This window comes from Podarcis tiliguerta (assembly GCF_965153285.1).
Source record: "Podarcis tiliguerta genome assembly, chromosome: 6".
Lineage (NCBI taxonomy): Eukaryota > Metazoa > Chordata > Lepidosauria > Squamata > Lacertidae > Podarcis > Podarcis tiliguerta.
The window spans coordinates 59805539-59822878 of NC_139539.1; the positions used below are offsets into that span (position 1 = coordinate 59805539).

General features: G+C 40.1%; 2 protein-coding genes across 5 annotated transcripts in view; one reads left to right on the forward strand and one right to left on the reverse strand.

The window, feature by feature from the left end:
- Positions 1-7925, forward strand: part of ALG6 (ALG6 alpha-1,3-glucosyltransferase) — a 28959-nt gene extending 21034 nt beyond the window's left edge. Inside the window, exons 11-16 of the mRNA XM_083448264.1 lie at positions 1107-1192; positions 1847-1931; positions 3977-4047; positions 5982-6050; positions 6549-6747; positions 7366-7925. Coding sequence (XP_083304390.1) covers positions 1107-1192; positions 1847-1931; positions 3977-4047; positions 5982-6050; positions 6549-6747; positions 7366-7563 — 708 coding nt within the window. The 3' untranslated portion in view covers positions 7564-7925. The remainder of the gene's footprint in view (positions 1-1106; positions 1193-1846; positions 1932-3976; positions 4048-5981; positions 6051-6548; positions 6748-7365) is intronic.
- A 296-nt stretch (positions 7926-8221) lies between these two features.
- The window catches only part of ITGB3BP (integrin subunit beta 3 binding protein), an 83076-nt gene continuing 73957 nt past the window's right edge, over positions 8222-17340 (reverse strand). For all 4 annotated transcript variants that reach the window (XM_083448222.1, XM_083448225.1, XM_083448224.1 and 1 more), the window contains 2 exons: positions 16516-16569; positions 8222-12961 (listed from right to left, as the gene is read on the reverse strand). In XM_083448222.1, coding sequence (XP_083304348.1) covers positions 12899-12961; positions 16516-16569 — 117 coding nt within the window. In that variant the 3' untranslated portion in view covers positions 8222-12898. The remainder of the gene's footprint in view (positions 12962-16515; positions 16570-17340) is intronic.

Consider the following 17340-nt stretch of genomic DNA (forward strand, 5'->3'; position numbering starts at 1 on the left):
TCTGAAAACCATTAACATCCCTGGTAGTGGTGCTGGCACATTGGTAGAAAAATTTAGGCTCACTTGTATGTTGACATTTTACGCGAAGTGTGAGGTATATAGAAATTCACAAGCCAAAGAACTGTCAAGTAATTTGGTGCGTTTACATGTGTATTTTTAGGGAAGCAGGATATGTATTTTTTTGATCCACACTGCTAGGTTTCACTGATGTTTTATAATGAAGAAACTTCACACGATTTTATCCAGGATAGCTCAGGGATTTTTGATCTAATGTTAGCTGAAATGTTTTCTGAGCTGAGCAGAGGAGTGACTGATTTGGATATTAATCTGGATAAACTGAGAAACTGTCTACGTAAGCAGTGCACGGTAAGTTTATACTGGGTTGCCTGTGACAGGTTCTTTGAATTGGTTCCCATTTACAGAGATGCCTGCAAGTGCTGATAGTTGTAAAACTTCTCTGGCTATTAAACAGGCATCTTATATGTTTGTGGGTGCTGCCAAGCACTTGTCACCTTCAGCAAATTTGCAGTGTGTGTTCTGTACACTTGTAAGTGAACAAGGAGGGATGTCTCAGTTGTTGGTAGTAGTTTTCTTGCTGTTATGTCTACACAGCTGTGATTCAAGCAGCTGTTTAGGGATGAGTTTCATGAGCATGCTAGCTGTGTGGTTACAAATTTAATTTGGAAAGTGATCCTAGCACAACTGCTAATGTCTTTAGACTTCTTGATTTATTAGGGTTAACTCTGTCATTGCTAGCAACTAGCAAGCAGAGCTAAATATGTTCTAGCAGCAGAATGTGGCAAAATATAGTGTGGCTTCACATTTGCAAAAAAAAGTTTCAAACTTCTCTTACTTAATATGCTACAGTATTGTTATAAGAGATTTTTCTAACACAAGCTCTGGCTCTTGTACTCAGTAACGTACTTCTCTGTTAATTAAAGGCTTGTTTAATCAAAATGACATTGCCCACTATTTTGAACCAAGGTCACACAGATGCATTTAATCTCGGCATCAAATATACATCCATGCAAAAAGATCCCTGCCATTCAATGTATAAATAAGGCCCATCAACAAAAAATAATGCAACACTTTAAATATCTTCTCAGGATAAAGTGGCCAATGTTTGGTGCACCGTAAGTGTTTTTTTCAAAGTAAAGGCAGTGCTGTCAGCAGAAACTCAACTTAAACTAAGGTAAGTAAGAATAGAAGTCCATAGCAACTTTCAAGTATGAATTATGTTACACTGTTGGTAGGATCACAAGATAGTATTTTAAAACAATGTAATAATATTGCCCTCTCTATGGTGGTTCCCACGTCTGTGGAATGCCCTCCCCTTATGGTTATGAGTAGTGCCAACATTGTTATCATTTCAATGCCAGCTGAAGACTTATATCTGCCCAGGCATTTTAAGTTTTGCAAGTTGATTGCTATTTAACTTGCTTTGTTTTTTCTAGCTGCTTTGATGGTTTCTTTTACAATTTATTGTTTGCTTTATGATTTGGTTGGTTGGTGTTTATTTCATTTTGTGTTCTGTACCTTACTCTTGAATCTGTATTGATGAAGGACAGGTTATACATAGTTTTTAATAATAAATACATTAAATGTCAGATTCTGGCACTGGTTCAACCATCTGCATGGAAACAGAGTTGATTTAAACAGTTAGTAGTGTCATGTGGTTGTTTTCTGTTTGTTTAATTTGTGAGTTTAAAATTTGGAAATTCGAAGCAGGAACCTTATTATTTGTTTTTTAGTGCAGGTATGAAAAAATCAGATTTGATCCATAGTTTTAAGAAGGTGAATCCATTGTTACTGAGATAGCATTTTTAATACATTATTTTATGTTCAGCTTTGCCTTAACATTCCTGACTGCACTTCCCAGTTGCATAAAACTAACTCTGCAGCCTTCTATCAAAGGATTTAAATATGCTTTGGTAAGTGTTTAATGAACTTTTTTTATTTTATTTAATGTAATGTTTGTATGTTTTATAATAGAAACAAATATCTTTCTCCATTCACACTCTGTTCAGTTTCATAGAACAACATATATATGTACCATATGATATCTTCCAATAAGAAACCCAAAACCTGGCCATTCTGAGTGACCATAGGTGCTGTATCTCAGACCAGTCCGACTGCTCATTATTCTTGTTTGTGCACCAAAACATGGTGCTCTAGAAACAGATTATGAAGTTAGAATCATCCATACGTCAGAGGACTTATTGCTTTCCTTCCCATAAATACATATGCACATATGCACGCACACACAATCATATATAGGATGGAAATATATCACAGAATGGAAATTAGGATTAGGTGGCAAAATGTGCACAGAAATTGCTATATAGACCATTTGGCCTATGCAGGAAATCTAGAGCAATGTCACCCTGGCAGATGACTGTCTAACCTCTGCATGAATTCCTCTAGTGAGGGGAGCCCACTACTCTCAAGGTAATTGGTGCTATTGAGAAACTTCTGAAGTCTATCCTCCTGTAAGTTATGCTTATTACACCCTTGTTCTGCCCTTTGGGACAGCAGAGAACAAATTTGTTTAAAAGCTTATATGCAATTTATCTGGTTCTAAAGACTTCTAGCTCACCTGAAGTAGCTAGGTATTTCCTGACCTACTTGGAACCACAACTCCTAACCTCTCACCATAGATATAATTATAGAATTGTAGGGTTGGAAAAGGTTCCAAGGATCATCTAGTCCAACCCCGTGCAATGCAGGAATCTCAGCTAGATCAGACCTGATGGATGATACATGATCAGTCATGCTACTTGTGCAAGGTTGCACACTTAAAAGTTATTTGGGCAGTGGAGTTCATCTATTTCATGTCACACGGACCATTACATATTAATCTAGATTAAGGATAACCAACTCCACCTCCAGGGAATGAGGAAGCCTCATTAATTAAACAATTATGTGGTAGCCTAAACAACCGCAATCCCATTAATAGGCCTGTTGGTCCAAATTGCCCAAAAAGACTCATAAATCAGATGACTAATATTTCAGGCTTGGAGAATAGCCACTGTATTGCGATGCTCAATGTTCTTTTTTGACCTATGCCTTATGTTAATAATCTCTGATAAACAGCCACCCTTGTCTCCGTTACTTAAATTTTGAAGTTTATCTGTCATTGAATGCTGAAGCTTTGCCTAAATAGTACTTTTAGAAGGATCAGTAAAGTTACTCCGCTGTGCTACTTTGTATTTCTTAAAAATTACTTAAAACACTTTAAACAAAACACGATTATAGCAGTCCTCCAGCAATACGTAAGTGGTATTCTTAAAATTGCTGTATTTTCTTCAAAATACAAAATCATGCAAAAAAGCAGAGGTGGATTTAAGGAAATTTGACTGGTCCAGCATCACAGGGCACAGAGTCCTATGTGCGTCACATTCTACAATAATGTAGAATGGAAGACGGGGTGGGGAATCATTGTTTGTGTTGCACAGGCTGCCGCTGAAATTTGAGACCTCAAGTTCCACCACTGAAAAAAGCCTTGTATGGATGAGTGTTCACTTCTTATTTTGCTTTTTTTCCAGATCAATATTACTTGTAAAAAATAACAGTAATTATTGCAATAACTTTAAAAAGGAACTATGCTTTTCTCTCGAATGCTGTTTTTATACTGCAACTTAAAAATATTTCATACACTTAGTTATGGTAACATACCCATTTTAAATGTACTTGAAAATAAGGAAAAGTGGTCTTAAGCACAGTGACATTTCAAGCAGAATCCTGTGACCTGGTGATCTCCAGATATTGTTGGGCTAAAGCTCCCATCAACCCTCACCATTGACAATGGAAATTGTAGTCCAAACATCTGGAACACCATGTTGGGAAAGCCTGCTTCTATGGATACATGTAAGCTGTTCCTGAATAGCAAAAGCATCCTCTACACGTTCCTGTCGATGGAAATATAAACAGTACTTGTTGCCTCTGTGTTAACCCTTGTCAACTTTGTTTTTAACAGGTTAGCTGCGCATTATCCTTCTTCCTGTTCTCATTCCAAGTGCATGAAAAATCTATTCTTCTAGTTTCAATGTAAGTTGTATTTTCTACTTTAAACATAAATTGCATCGTTATCTGTTGAAATGGGAAGTAAATAAACAGCACATCTGATGAAGTGGATCATGGGATCTGATCTAGAATCGGGCTCCAGCACCTATGCAAGGGTACATCTTGAATGTGCCGAAGCACAAGAGAATTGGTTCAACCAAATAACATCATTCCCTTTGCCCAGGATGCATGAAAGGGTATTTAGTATACCTGGCCAAAGGAGGTGCCTTCTATGTCTTATTTTTGAAAAGCTAAATGTTTTAGAATGCATTGTTGTCTTCCATCCTCTTTTCTTTTTACACCCATCATGTAAGAAGTAGACTTGGGAAGTAGGAAAAGTATGGGGAGGTGGAAAAAGTGACAGCTCTAAAATTGATCCACATGCTTCAGAGATGGCTTTTGCCAAGTTCACAAGATGCTGAACATGCATTGAAGTCACATGCTCAGCAGGAACTGTAAAGCCAGGTTCCTATATCACAGTAATGTCAAATCTGGGATTGTGGGATTTACTTGGGACCGAAGAGCAGTTTTTGCATCTGTAGGTCTGTTTGCCCAGAATGTTAAACCATGGCGGAGTGCTACATGCTTCAGCTGAAATGAATCTGAGCAAGACTCAGGCTTGCACGCTACTCCTTTCCTCCTGCATAGCTGGAAGGATGTTTCTAGTATTTACTTTCCGGCTTCTTTGGAAATAGTCTCGTTTTATCCAGACTGACAAACTGTAGTTAAACCAGCCAGCTTCAGAAACCATGATTTTAAAGTTGGCTTGTTTTGAAACTGAAATGTTGTATGTCTTTCTGCAGGTCACCTTTATGTGAGCTTCATTATCATGCCCTTCAGTTAACTACTTTCAGATACAGTAGTACCTTGGTTTGCATACATTTTGGATTACAAAGACTTCAAACCTGGAAGTGCGTGTCCTGGTTTGCAACCTTTTTTTTGGATTACAACCTATTTTTTTGGGATTATGAACTAATTTTTTTTGGAGGCCCCATTGGCGAAAGCGCACCTTGGGTTACAACCTGTTTTGGTTTACAAACGGACCTCCGGAACAGATTATGGTTGTAAACCAAGGTACCACTGTATTTGCTTGCATGGGTCTGTCAGAATTGCTCTTATTGACAAGGAAAGGGATATGGCTGAATGATGGAACACGTCTGCGTGCAGTATGTCCCTGGCTCAATTCCTGGTCTCTCCAGTTAGAGCTGGAAAAAGCTCCTGCCAGAAACGCTGGAGCCAGTCAGCATTGACATTACTATGCAAGATGGGCCTCATGGTCTGACTTGGTATAAGGCAACTTCCTGTGTTAAAAATGAGTCAAGTAGTAGTAAGGAGTGGGACTTGCAATAGAATGTTGAAGTGTGGGGTGACAGTATTGAATATGCCAGCCAGCCAAGCTTTCTTCCATTTTCTAGGTTCACTATATTTTGCTTTGGTTCCTTTGCCAGTGCCTCATCCCCTGACATCCCACATTCAGTAGCTACTGTGCATACTCAGCTCTCCCCTTAGTTTCCCCTACTAAATATTGCTAATGCCTTTATCTTGGTTTCTCAGTGGCCTTGTTTTGGTTACAGTTCTGGTGGCACTCACCATTTGGATTTTCTGTTGCTATATATACATGATTGTAAGAATAGTAAGTGGTGTTAACACTTCACTTACCCCCATAGGAAGGTGCATAAACAATCTCCATGTGCAATTTATTTTACTCTGTTGCCCTAATGGGCTGCTTAGCCATTATTGTTATGTATTGTGTATTAATGTGCTTGTGGTCTGTATTCTAAATAAATGCCCCTTACTCTTGTTTTGCGTCACTTTCGTTAAAACAAAAAAATAATGTATGATGTAGCAGCTCCGCTATCAACTAATTGAAATGTTACCTTGACAATGTTTATGTAGGTTTTATTTGCTTTTCCCCATAGACCCGTCTGCTTAGTTATACATGAAATTCCTTTTATGTCTACATGGTTTCTACTTGTTTCAACCTTCAGGTGAGTTTGAATATTAGTATTTCTAAATAATTCTAACTTGAGTTTATTGAGAACTTCCCACACCCTTATATAAAAGGTAAAGGTACCCCTGCCCGTACGGGCCAGTCTTGACAGACTCTAGGGTTGTGCGCTCATCTCACTCAAGAGGCCGGGGGCCAGCGCTGTCCGGAGACACTTCCGGGTCACGTGGCCAGCGTGACATCGCTGCTCTGGCGAGCCAGAGCCGCACACGGAAACGCCGTTTACCTTCCCACTAGTAAGCAGTCCCTATTTATCTACTTGCACCCGAGAGTGCTTTCGAACTGCTAGGTTGGCAGGTGCTGGGACCGAACAGCGGGAGCGCACCCCGCCGCAGGGATTCTAACCGCTGACCTTTCGATCGGCAAGCCCTAGGCGTGAGGCTTTTACCCACAGCGCCACCCGCGTCCCTACACCCTTATATATTGTTGGGCAAATAACCATGATAGGGCATGAACTAACTTGTCTCTTTCTCCACAGCATGCTCCCCCTTCTCCTGAAGGATGGCCTGCTCCTGCCATATATTGTGACAACACTGGCCTTTCTCACAGTGTGTGCAACTTCTTTTTCAATATTTGAAAATACTTCTGAGGACGATATGCAGCTAAAACTTTTCCCCACTTCCATTAGACGATGCATTCCATGGTTCAGAACATTCTCAAAGGTTATTAGGAGTTCAGTAAGTAACTCTTACAAACACCTTGTCTTTTATGCACTGATTTGTCTAAGGGGTAGATGCTTTCCTTTTGTTTATGTGTTTTAAACATAAGCTACTGTATAGCTGCCAAGGTCCCCAGTCACACCACTGCCATGATTCCCACCGTGTGCAGATGCTGCTGGTGAATAAAATTGCTGGAACATTTTAAGCAGTTATCTGGGGCAGCATCTGACACTTTTAGTGTGGCATGAAGAAGCTGCAGCATGCCTTGGCTGGCACTTAACAAAACAACCCTGCAGTTTGGCTATTATGTTCAAACCAACCAACTGTGGTTAACATTGAAACAAGCATCAAGAAAAGAGGAGAGGGAAGGATATGAGTAGGAAGTTTGATCCAGCTCATTTGGGCTTGTTCACCTCACACTAAACCATGGTTAGATTCGGCATCCTAATATGGCTGATGTGACCATGTTTGCATCAACCCTGGCAATTGGTACATAAGATGTCATGTTAGAGACACATTGTATTTTCTGAAATATCTTCCATAAGGATGATGAAAACAGAGCACCTAAGCAATGAAACGACTTATTGGACATTGTAAATCAGTGATAACCAGTGTACCTTTTCTCTCTCCTTTCAGTTCCTTGTCTCAATAACTCTGATGGGCATCCTGACTTTAATGAGTGCTACATTGGATCCTCCACAAAGGCTACCAGATTTATTTCCTCTAGCTGTCTCTGCTGTATCCTGCTTGCACTTTCTATTCTTCTTGCTATATTTTAATGTCATTGCAATATGGGAATCAAGAGATAGCCGAAATCAGAAAAAAACCAATTAGGTCAAAGTGCCAACCCGCAAAACTAATGACTAAAGCGAGGGAAAACCTTTTAATATTTTCATAGAACTATGTCTTAAATCATATGTAATGTGAGGTATAAATTGCTTTCTTATTTTATGTATTTGCTGGGGAAAGCCACACAAAAATGTTTACATGTCAATTTGTGCTGTTTCAGGAATGTGAATAGCCATTATTAAGAGAGGTTTGAAATGGACTCTTTGTCCTCTGTATGCAATAAAAGGGAAACATCATACTTGATTATTTGTTGAAGATGGAAAGCTACTGGTACCTTGAAAACAATTAAGTAATATTTTGGCCACCTTTACTGGCTTATTTTGAATAAAATTTCCAAATTAATTTAATAGTATGAGTTTCAGTTTAATGCACTTCAAATGAAATGTGTTGGGGATGCAGAACCATATTTTACAGCGTATCTTGTCTGTTGCTACTAAATGCTGTCTCTTCTACCCTATTTGATTACATACATTAAGCTGCCTTGTACAATATTTCACTATTCTCTATGATATGCTTAAAATCATCAAGGCCACTGAACTAATATTCATGACTCAGTGTCATGGTTCATGCTTCCATGACAGTCTTATTTCAGTATTAACCTTTATACTAGCTAAAAGTCCATAACAAGAGTTCCAAGGCACTGTTGTGGCCAACATTATTTTTAATGTACATCAACATGTAAACCTCCCAGCGATATGCAAATTTTAAAACCAAAATAGCATTTTTAGTCTATATGGATTCTAATTCTATAATTCTAATGCAGCAGATCTCTAAGAACTCAAATTGTGCAAAGTCCTTTTTCTGTAGCACTCTCTTGTAATAGTCTTGATATTTAATAGCCTGCAATTCAAATATTGTTGGGTTTTTAAAAATGAAGTTATTTCACAAATTCAAATCCATTTGGAATTCTTTGGTGCTTGATGGTTGTTTCCATGCCATCTGCCTGCACTGACAAAAGTATACATGGCGTATAAAGAATTAGACCAATTTCTAGCAGCCACTTACGAAGACTTGACATTTCTGCTGTATTTGACACATATTTATCATGGACATGAACAATTAGTTCATTGTTCCTAGCCAAAGTCTTACATTCAATACACATTGACTTTGAGTATTCATTTTAAATACAAAATTCAACTAGCCTCTGATTTAATTTGATTTGTTGCCATATTTTAGCACCTTATTCAACAAGACACTATACACTTATCATCACATGCTTCTATTGCATGTCAGCTCCACCCAAATTTATTCCTTTCTGCTGTTCTGAAAACATGTACAGCAATAAGACAAAGCCCTCAAAATGGGATAAAGTTGGTACTACATATTTCTGATACAGATTTTCAGTTTGCAAGTACATGGTTTGGTTTGCTGCCATACAAAATGCAACATAATCTGAATGTAGCTCTTTACAAAGCTCAAGCTGCCTAGTATCTTGTGCCAGGAAGCCAAAATTCTTCATGCACAGTTACAATCTATTATGCAAACAAATGCTAATGATGTCCTTCCCCTCCATTTTTCTAATGGCCCTGCTATGCTCTATGAAAATGAACAGAAGCTGAGAGCATAGGTTCAATCATGGGGACTTGAAATTAAAACATTGTGCTGGAATGTGAATATTATTAAAAGTAAAGTTGCCACAGAGCAGTAATACATAATTTATTGTATTAAAGGGAATGATATCTCACACCAATGAAACTTGTATTTTTCCTACACCAAGTGAGCCTTCTAAGTCTCAAGTATACAAAACCCGTATACACTTTCAAACTGTATCCTTTAAAGTTTTGTATATCAATCCATCAAAGGTCCAGTGTGCTGAAAGAAACTGCATGCATAAAGTGTTTGTTTAGTTCCTGTCAGTCTATATCAAGCACTCCAGGTTCCCAATATTGGATCAAAGATTATACCAAACAGATGGTTGGCTCTGTCAGCCTGGATGGTGCAATTGCCTCGCTTTTGGGTGTGCCCCAAATCCAGCCAAACTTCCTTCACTGTTGACCATCTGTTGGATGGCTTGTTGCTCAGATATGTGTGCAAAGAAACCCACTGGTGTGTGCAATTTCCCCTGGAGTGGAGGCCCAGCATTCCTATGCAATTTGGATATATTTATTGTGAACTGAAGAGGATAGCATGTGCTGAATGTGCAGCCTAAATCCTAAGCAGGGAGTTGGATTCAGAGTTGCCTTGCACCAGTGGGAACTGGTGTGTCGGGATAGTTGGCAGAACCTCCCCACTTCATCGCATCAGTTCCCATGCTATCCTCTAGGATTCTCAGGGCTATGTAAGGGGAATTGCTGGGTGATGTTTCATGGACCAGGTAGGAAATCTCAATTTTCCAAACTGTTGTCTGGTTCCAACCCAATGTTTTATAGAATGATGACATTAACAATAGTCTGTTTCTACCCCATTCTTAAAGCTATTAGTGTGGTAGGAGAGCTGATTCCCCCCCCCCCCCCAATCTGGCAACCAATGTACTCCTTTGGTTTCAGATAATACATGAGTCTAAAAAGCCCAGGACACAATTTTTATGGCCCTGATACTGATTTACCAGAAGTAATGCATGTAACATTAACTCTGCCATGTGTATACTCAGTTCTGACCAAACTAAGCCTCCTAGCCTCCACATATGAAAGGGCTATCTTATCTATGGATCACTTCCACATTTCCCTTATTAAATACTACCAAGCTTAACTTTACTCCTTTCTTAAAGCAGTTATTCCTCCCAAGAGGCATAGGTACCGCAACCACTGAAGAGCCAATTCAAAGTATGGAGCAACATGGGCCTAGTGCCAGCCTCACTTCCCTCGGGTCTAGAGCCGCAGATGGGAAAAAGCAGGCATATTCAGTCTCTAGAGTGCTATCAGAGTGCTATCAGCAACTGAACTGCTCCAAAATGAGGATTGTGTGGGTTTTCATTTACTTCATTAATTAGTTAAAAAGGTAAAGTAAAGGACCCCTGACAGTTAAGTCCAGTCGTGAACGGCTCTGGCATTGTGGTGTTCATCTCGCTTTACTGGCCGAGGGAGCTAACATTTGCTCGCAGACAGTTTTTCCGGGTCATGTGGCCAGCATGACTAAGCAGCTTCTGGCGAAACCAGAGCAGTGCACGGAAACGCTGTTTACCTTCCTGCCGGAGCGGTACCTATTTATCTACTTGCACTTTGGCGTGCTTTCGAACTGCTAGGTTGGCAGGAGCAGGGACCGAGCAACGGGAGCTCACCCCGTCACGGGGATTCGAACCACCGACCTTCTGATTGGCAAGCCCTAGGCTCAGTGGTTTAGACCACAGCACTACCCGCATCCCAAATACAGTTTGGTAAAATATTTCTAAGATGTTGAAGCACTGCAAAAATCACTCAGGGAAGGAGAGTGTGAAACAGTCGCTCTTGCTGACAGAGCACTGATCTCACATTTCCATTAGCCATTTCTTCTGCTTGTAGTCATCAGAAGCCCGGAGCAAGTATTCCCCAGCATAGAAAAACATTAGTTTTATGTGTATCTCTTTTCTTTGTCCTTCAGATGGCCTTCAAGGGTGATAAAGTGCGAGTTATCTGATCTACCTTATGTAGAACTAGGAAATGGTTCTTAACAGACCCAGCTGTTTCTGAAAAGAGAAAAAGCTTAGTACAAGTGGCTGAGAAGCAGTACTTTAATAGCCTTAGGCTGCAATTCTGAAGAAGCCTACAAGGGAGCAAGTCCCAAGGAAATCAGTAGAACTTACTTGTAAGTAAACATGCTTGGGACTGAGTTATGATGCCGCAAACGTGAAGAGGCAGCAATGATGTTGCCCCAATAAAGTTCCTCAAACTATGTAAGTGAAACTAACTAGCAATTGCATCTTGAGAAGAAAAAGGCCCTCAACCTTTTCCTGCTTAAAAGCATATGCATATATTTGAAGTAACTAGCACTGATAGCAGTGAAATACCTTGAACTGAAACCTGTACTCTTTACACCGAAATGTCTAAGCAAATCACTTTTTAAAAACAATTTGTCAACACCAAATTATCCTTCAAAAGTTTTATTCTATAAAAAGAATTGTGACCCAATTATAGTTGACAACTTCAGTTTTGAAATTGGTACATGCCGAACAACTTATTACTGTCTGCTTGGTTGCAAAAAGCTGCTTGCATGGGCAGAAGGCACTTACATTCCACATTGGGAGCAAGGGCTCCACAATTTCTACCTGTTTCTCTCCCACCCCTTCTGCAGCTCCCAAACCTGTTGTATAGAGCCTTCTAACTTTCAGGAGTGGCTTTTGGGGGATCAGAAGGGGACCCAGTGCAAAGCAAGAAGGAAAACCTCCCTATGTAGTGTCTTCAAACCATCATAAAGGGTATATATACAGAAGAGATGAGCAAGCACATTCTTAAGGCTCCACTCTTTGCTTACACTCAAAATGGTGAAGCTGGCATTTCAGTGTCAGTCATCTGAGAAGGTACATGCCTCAGCTTCACCACCACCTAAATTTCCATTAAAAATAATCTTTATGTTAAAAAGTTATTAAAGATGTACTTGGCCCTCTAAACATTCCAGCATAGTTACCATTTATTTTGACTGAAACATGATATCATTTGTGGATCTCAGTACATGCTAGGATAGGTTTTACTGATTCCTGTCCCTGCAGGTACTATTGCAAAGAAACATTAATCTCTATGGTGTTGCTTTTTAATGATTTTGCAGCATAAGTTCAGGCACCACAAAGCAGAAGAACATACTGATAGCTTTGCTAGCAGTGCAAAACTAAAGTTATGTGGTGCTTTTGTAAACCAAAGTAACTAAAAAGGCATTGCAAATGTTGCATGTGAGGCACATAAGGTTTTGCTAGCAAAATGATGGTAGCGAGCCAAAGATAGATGGAAAATTGCTTCCTTTTGGGTGTGCTGATAAGTTGCATAAACAATGCCCCGCATGTTGGCAAGCAGTCTTCATTGTTTGTGGTCAAACTGGCACTCCTTCAGAGAAAGCATGGAGCATATCATTACTGTGAAATTTACAGTTTGTTTGAAGGCCTGGGAAATAGTGTCCATCCTTAAGCACAGCTCTTCTTCCCAAAACAGGAGGGGAAAGCTCACAGAGGCATTTTACCAAGGTAGGGCAAGCGTAGGGGCCTGGTGCAGAAATTCAGCTTGTGCCGTTACCCATTTGCATAAAAGAGCTATGGAGAAGTGTATTATTTACATTGAGATTATCTGGTTGTGCAGATTGTAAAGTTTAAATTAGACGCAAGAAACTGTATCTAGATGTGCACCTGCCTAGTGCACTGAGCAATCCTTAGCTGGTATTTGCTGGGGAGATAGATTTACAGGCGTTTCTTTTCAACCTTTTAAGTAGGATCAGGCAGTTGTAGAATCTTGCAGCCAAGCAGAATATATTCTTCAGATATGGCCTGTGTAGGTTAAAAAATGATTAAAATAAACGACAGTTTTGGCATCCGTGTTGTCCTTTGAACACACTATTTGTGGTTTAGCTCTAGCTTTCCTGTGTATATACAGAACACCTAGAAAACAAAACACCCCACTTCCTTGAAAGCATCCTGGATGTTAAAATACAAATGCTTCCCAGTATTATTTTAGTTCACAATTTAACATGGGGCAACTTCATGTGTCAGCTTAATATTTCAAGGGACATATTTAATGAAAAACCCCAAATACATTGCTTCTGGTTGCTATTACCAAGAGCCAGTTTAGAAAGCTTCAACCTACAAAGGATTTGTTTCCTGAAAGGAGGGATATAAAGGATTAGAATAAAGAAGTATAAACTTAGACATATTACATAGCATCCTTGGGTTTGAATATTTTCTCTGTTTTGTGACTTCCTTTCAGCAAACTCCTGTTTCTTTCATAGCTGCTCTGGAATAACGGGAGGTGATTTTTCTAATTAAGAGACATGCAAGAGCTTTGCCTTTTGTGTAACTGGCAGTTCATCAACTGATTGTGCCAGCTGTGTTGGCTACAATTTTGGCTTCCAAGACTTCAGCTTGTTTTCCTGGCATGAGCATCCTACAGGGTGGTGTCCATTAGCAAGCATCGAAAGGAGACTCTGCATGCCCTCAATGTGCATGCTGCACATAAGCACAAGTTACTTTTAGATGCTTGTGACAGATGCTAGAGAGTCTATTGCTGTGCTCGCTATGTTTGGAGTCTCCTTGGTGCATTTTATGCCATGGAGACAGGCAAGAAACTGTATTACTTAAGGCACTGCTTTTCACATTCTTGCTGCCTGCCATAGCGCCAACATTTTCCTTGGAGGAGCATGGCTGCTACTGCAAACCTGCACAGTCACCTAAGCAGTGTTGCAGGAGTGGCAACTCCTGGATCTTTCTGCAAGTCACCTCCATTCACCTGGAGGTACATGTCATAGGTCCAATCAGAGGGATGGGATTCTAAACTGATAGGTCTTTCAACAGCTGGGTTCTTCTGCTCGCTGTATCTTGCAGAAAGACACTCTACTCTCTCAAGGCTCACTGTACTTTTGAAATTATGAACCAAGAAGATTGGTGGGCGTAGGAGCTAGCTTAGGAGAGAGGACTCTAGATCAGGGCTTCCAAAACTTGGGTCTCCAGCTGTTTTTTGACTAAAATTCCCATTATCCCTGACCACTGGTCCTGCTAGCTAGGGATGTTGGGAGTTGTAGTCCAAAAACAGCTGGAGACCCAAGTTTGGGAAACCCTGATATAAATGGTTAATGGGCCAAGGTTAGCAGCAGTTTAGTAAATGAGGGTTAGAACTTAGAGTAGGTGGGAAACAGGAATAAGGGGGTAGAGGAGAAGGCCAGAAACAGGAATCTGAGTGGGAGAAAGCTAGACGGGCAATAAAAGAGCTGCCTGTCTGGCGAGAGGTGAGGATTCATATTCTGATTTCAAAAGAACAGCCACATCTTTGTCTACAGGCAAAATTGCCATCCTATCGTGATAGTATGAAACCATTGATTAAAATAATTGAGCAATCATTAATTAAAATGCCATTTGGTAAAAGATATCCTGCAATCAACTACTTCTTTTTTTTAAAGGGAGTTCTGTAACAGCACAATTCATTGCACGCATATTCAGAAGTAAGCCTCACTAACTTCAGTGGAGTTTATTTCCATCTTCTAGATTATTTGAGGCATGATGGTGTCTTTTGTACTGTGGCAATAACAAAGCAGCCATGTCTGTTCCCTCAGCAAAAAAAACTGTGGTGCTTTGCAGCAATAAAAATAGCATCTGTAGTATACCATACACCTAAGTCTTTACTGTCCAAAACCAGAATTTGCTGCAGAACTGCCAATATGGCAGTTGATGCTCAGAACCCAAGTCCCTTTTTTGCATTGTGTATGTATAACAATGCAAACAGCACCAGGAATGCACAAGGGATGGCTTATGTTTGCTACACTGGGTCACCTGAGATTGAGCAGGAGTCCTTATTTTATCACTGACTGACATGAAGAACTGCTAACAATTCTTTTTTCAAAACTTCTCATTCAGCTAATAATATAATGAAGGTGTTTGGAAGAGATGACACCCAAGCTACTATCAGACACAACACTGGCCATGTGGAATGGGTAAAGGACCAGGTACTAGCTACAAAAAACAAATTTAAATGCAGCTAATGTAGTTCTTACCACATGTGTGAAAAACTGCAGATTTTATAAAAAGTGACAATCTGTAGGAGTCTGTAAACGCAGAAACAAGAGCCATACATTTTGATGGACTTGTCATTTCCTTGACAAACATTTTCTAGCTTTGATTAGGGTTCTTGGCTGACATATTGGGACAGGCTCAATGAACTTAATGTTTGCCTGCAAGGCAAGACCTGGAATATCTTCATTATGTTTCAGAAAGGATGAGATTCTTTTAAAAATTATGCTATGGAATAGCTCTGTGCAGCAAGATAATTTAATTTTGTTTGGGGACTTGTGTCCTAACCACACATGCCTTGTCTACTTTAAGTCGGGGAACAGGATCTTGCTGCCCCCCACAACCCATCCTCTGGGCCACATGTTGCATACAATGCTGGAATGAAAAGGTCTACAGGAGGAGAGTTCAGTATATGCAGACCCAGCTGATGGAATAGTTTTTCCTGCTCAAATAGTTGGGGAAAGAGTAGATCACACAAATCAGACCTACTCAATTTAAATGGTGCATTAAACACCATTTTGTCACATGCAGCTTATGAATGTGGGGTGGCCCTTGGAGGAGGGCGTGGTGTTCATGTCCCACTGCAAATATACTGCATGTTTTAAGATGAGCTGGGCTTTGGAAATGCCAGTACTCGAAAGTGAGAAACTTGTCTCATCTCGTGATTCAGCACACATATTCCTGGAGAAAAATGGCAATTAAAACAACATGATTTTAGTAGAGCTTCAGAGTAAATTTTGCCTTTGCGCAAGGGAACCTCGTCAAAGTTGGAAGTCATCCTATTTTGAGCAATTGTAAAATTACATCTCATGAGCTCTCAAGTAAACTAGAATTTCCTGAGCTAGCAAGAAACAAAAATGGTTCAAATACTTGCTAAGTTTGCTTTGATGCCGCGCCAAAAATAGAACGCACTTCATGTGGTATCATCCCAGCAAATATTTCTTTGGATGAATGAAAACACAAACAAAAAACTGTTTTGGAAAACATTCTGACATATAAACTTATGCATGTGTGCTAAGTATTGCCTTTTGAAAGACATTATGTCTGAACTAGCCCAGCATATTAATACACATTTTGGGAATTAAAGAATCATCAGTTTGCAGAGAAAATATTAATAATTAACTCTCAGAGTCATTTACATTCAAATTAAGTGAACACCAGTGAAAATAGTTCCCCCCCATTATGAGTTATTAATCAAGGGGTGCTAGAAATTAAGTCCCACTAATCTACCATTCCTCAAAAAGCTTCCAATAAACACATATATTTTAACTGTACTTTCAATTACAGATTTCAATCCTGTCTTTTAAACATGAAGATCTCCTCACCTCAGTTGATGAGGGACTTAAGGTACTCAAAGCTGTTGGCAGGTTGGAGATAGTCTGTAAAACAAAGAACATTTTTTCCACATAACAAGAAAACCAATACAATTATACATTGCAGTTTATAATTACAGTATAGAAAATGAAAAATCTAACATAGTCACTGGACACAATCTAACATGTAGTTGGGCCCACTGTTTTCAATGGGATGCATTCATCTTGTGGAACACAAATTGCTTTTAAACACAAGTTAATACAAATGTTGAAGATTCTATTTTAACAATAGGGACAAAAGCAGAGGCTTACCCAAAAGGTTTCAGTGGGTTGTTAGAACTTCAAGCTCTTAGGATTTGGCAAGTTATAAACTGAGGTAAGAATGAACTCCAAGCCAACTCCTGCTGACCACCAGGAAGCTACTTTTGTCAGGCATGTTGCTAGGTCAGCCTGACCCCAACGTGGTGCTCAACAGATGTTCTGGATGACAACCCCTATAAAAGGTAAAGGTACCCCTGCCCGTACGGGCCAGTCGTGTCCGACTCTAGGGTTGTGCGCCCATCTCACTCAAGAGGCCGGGGGCCAGCGCTGTCCGGAGACACTTCCGGGTCACGTGGCCAGCGTGACATCGCTGCTCTGGCGAGCCAGAGCCGCACACGGAAACGCCGTTTACCTTCCCGCCAGTAAGCGGTCCCTATTTATCTACTTGTACCCAGGGGTGCTTTCGAACTGCTAGGTTGGCAGGCGCTGGGACCGAGCAACGGGAGCGCACCCCGCCGCGGGGATTCGAACCGCCGACCTTTCGATCGGCAAGCCCTAGGCGCTGAGGCTTTTACC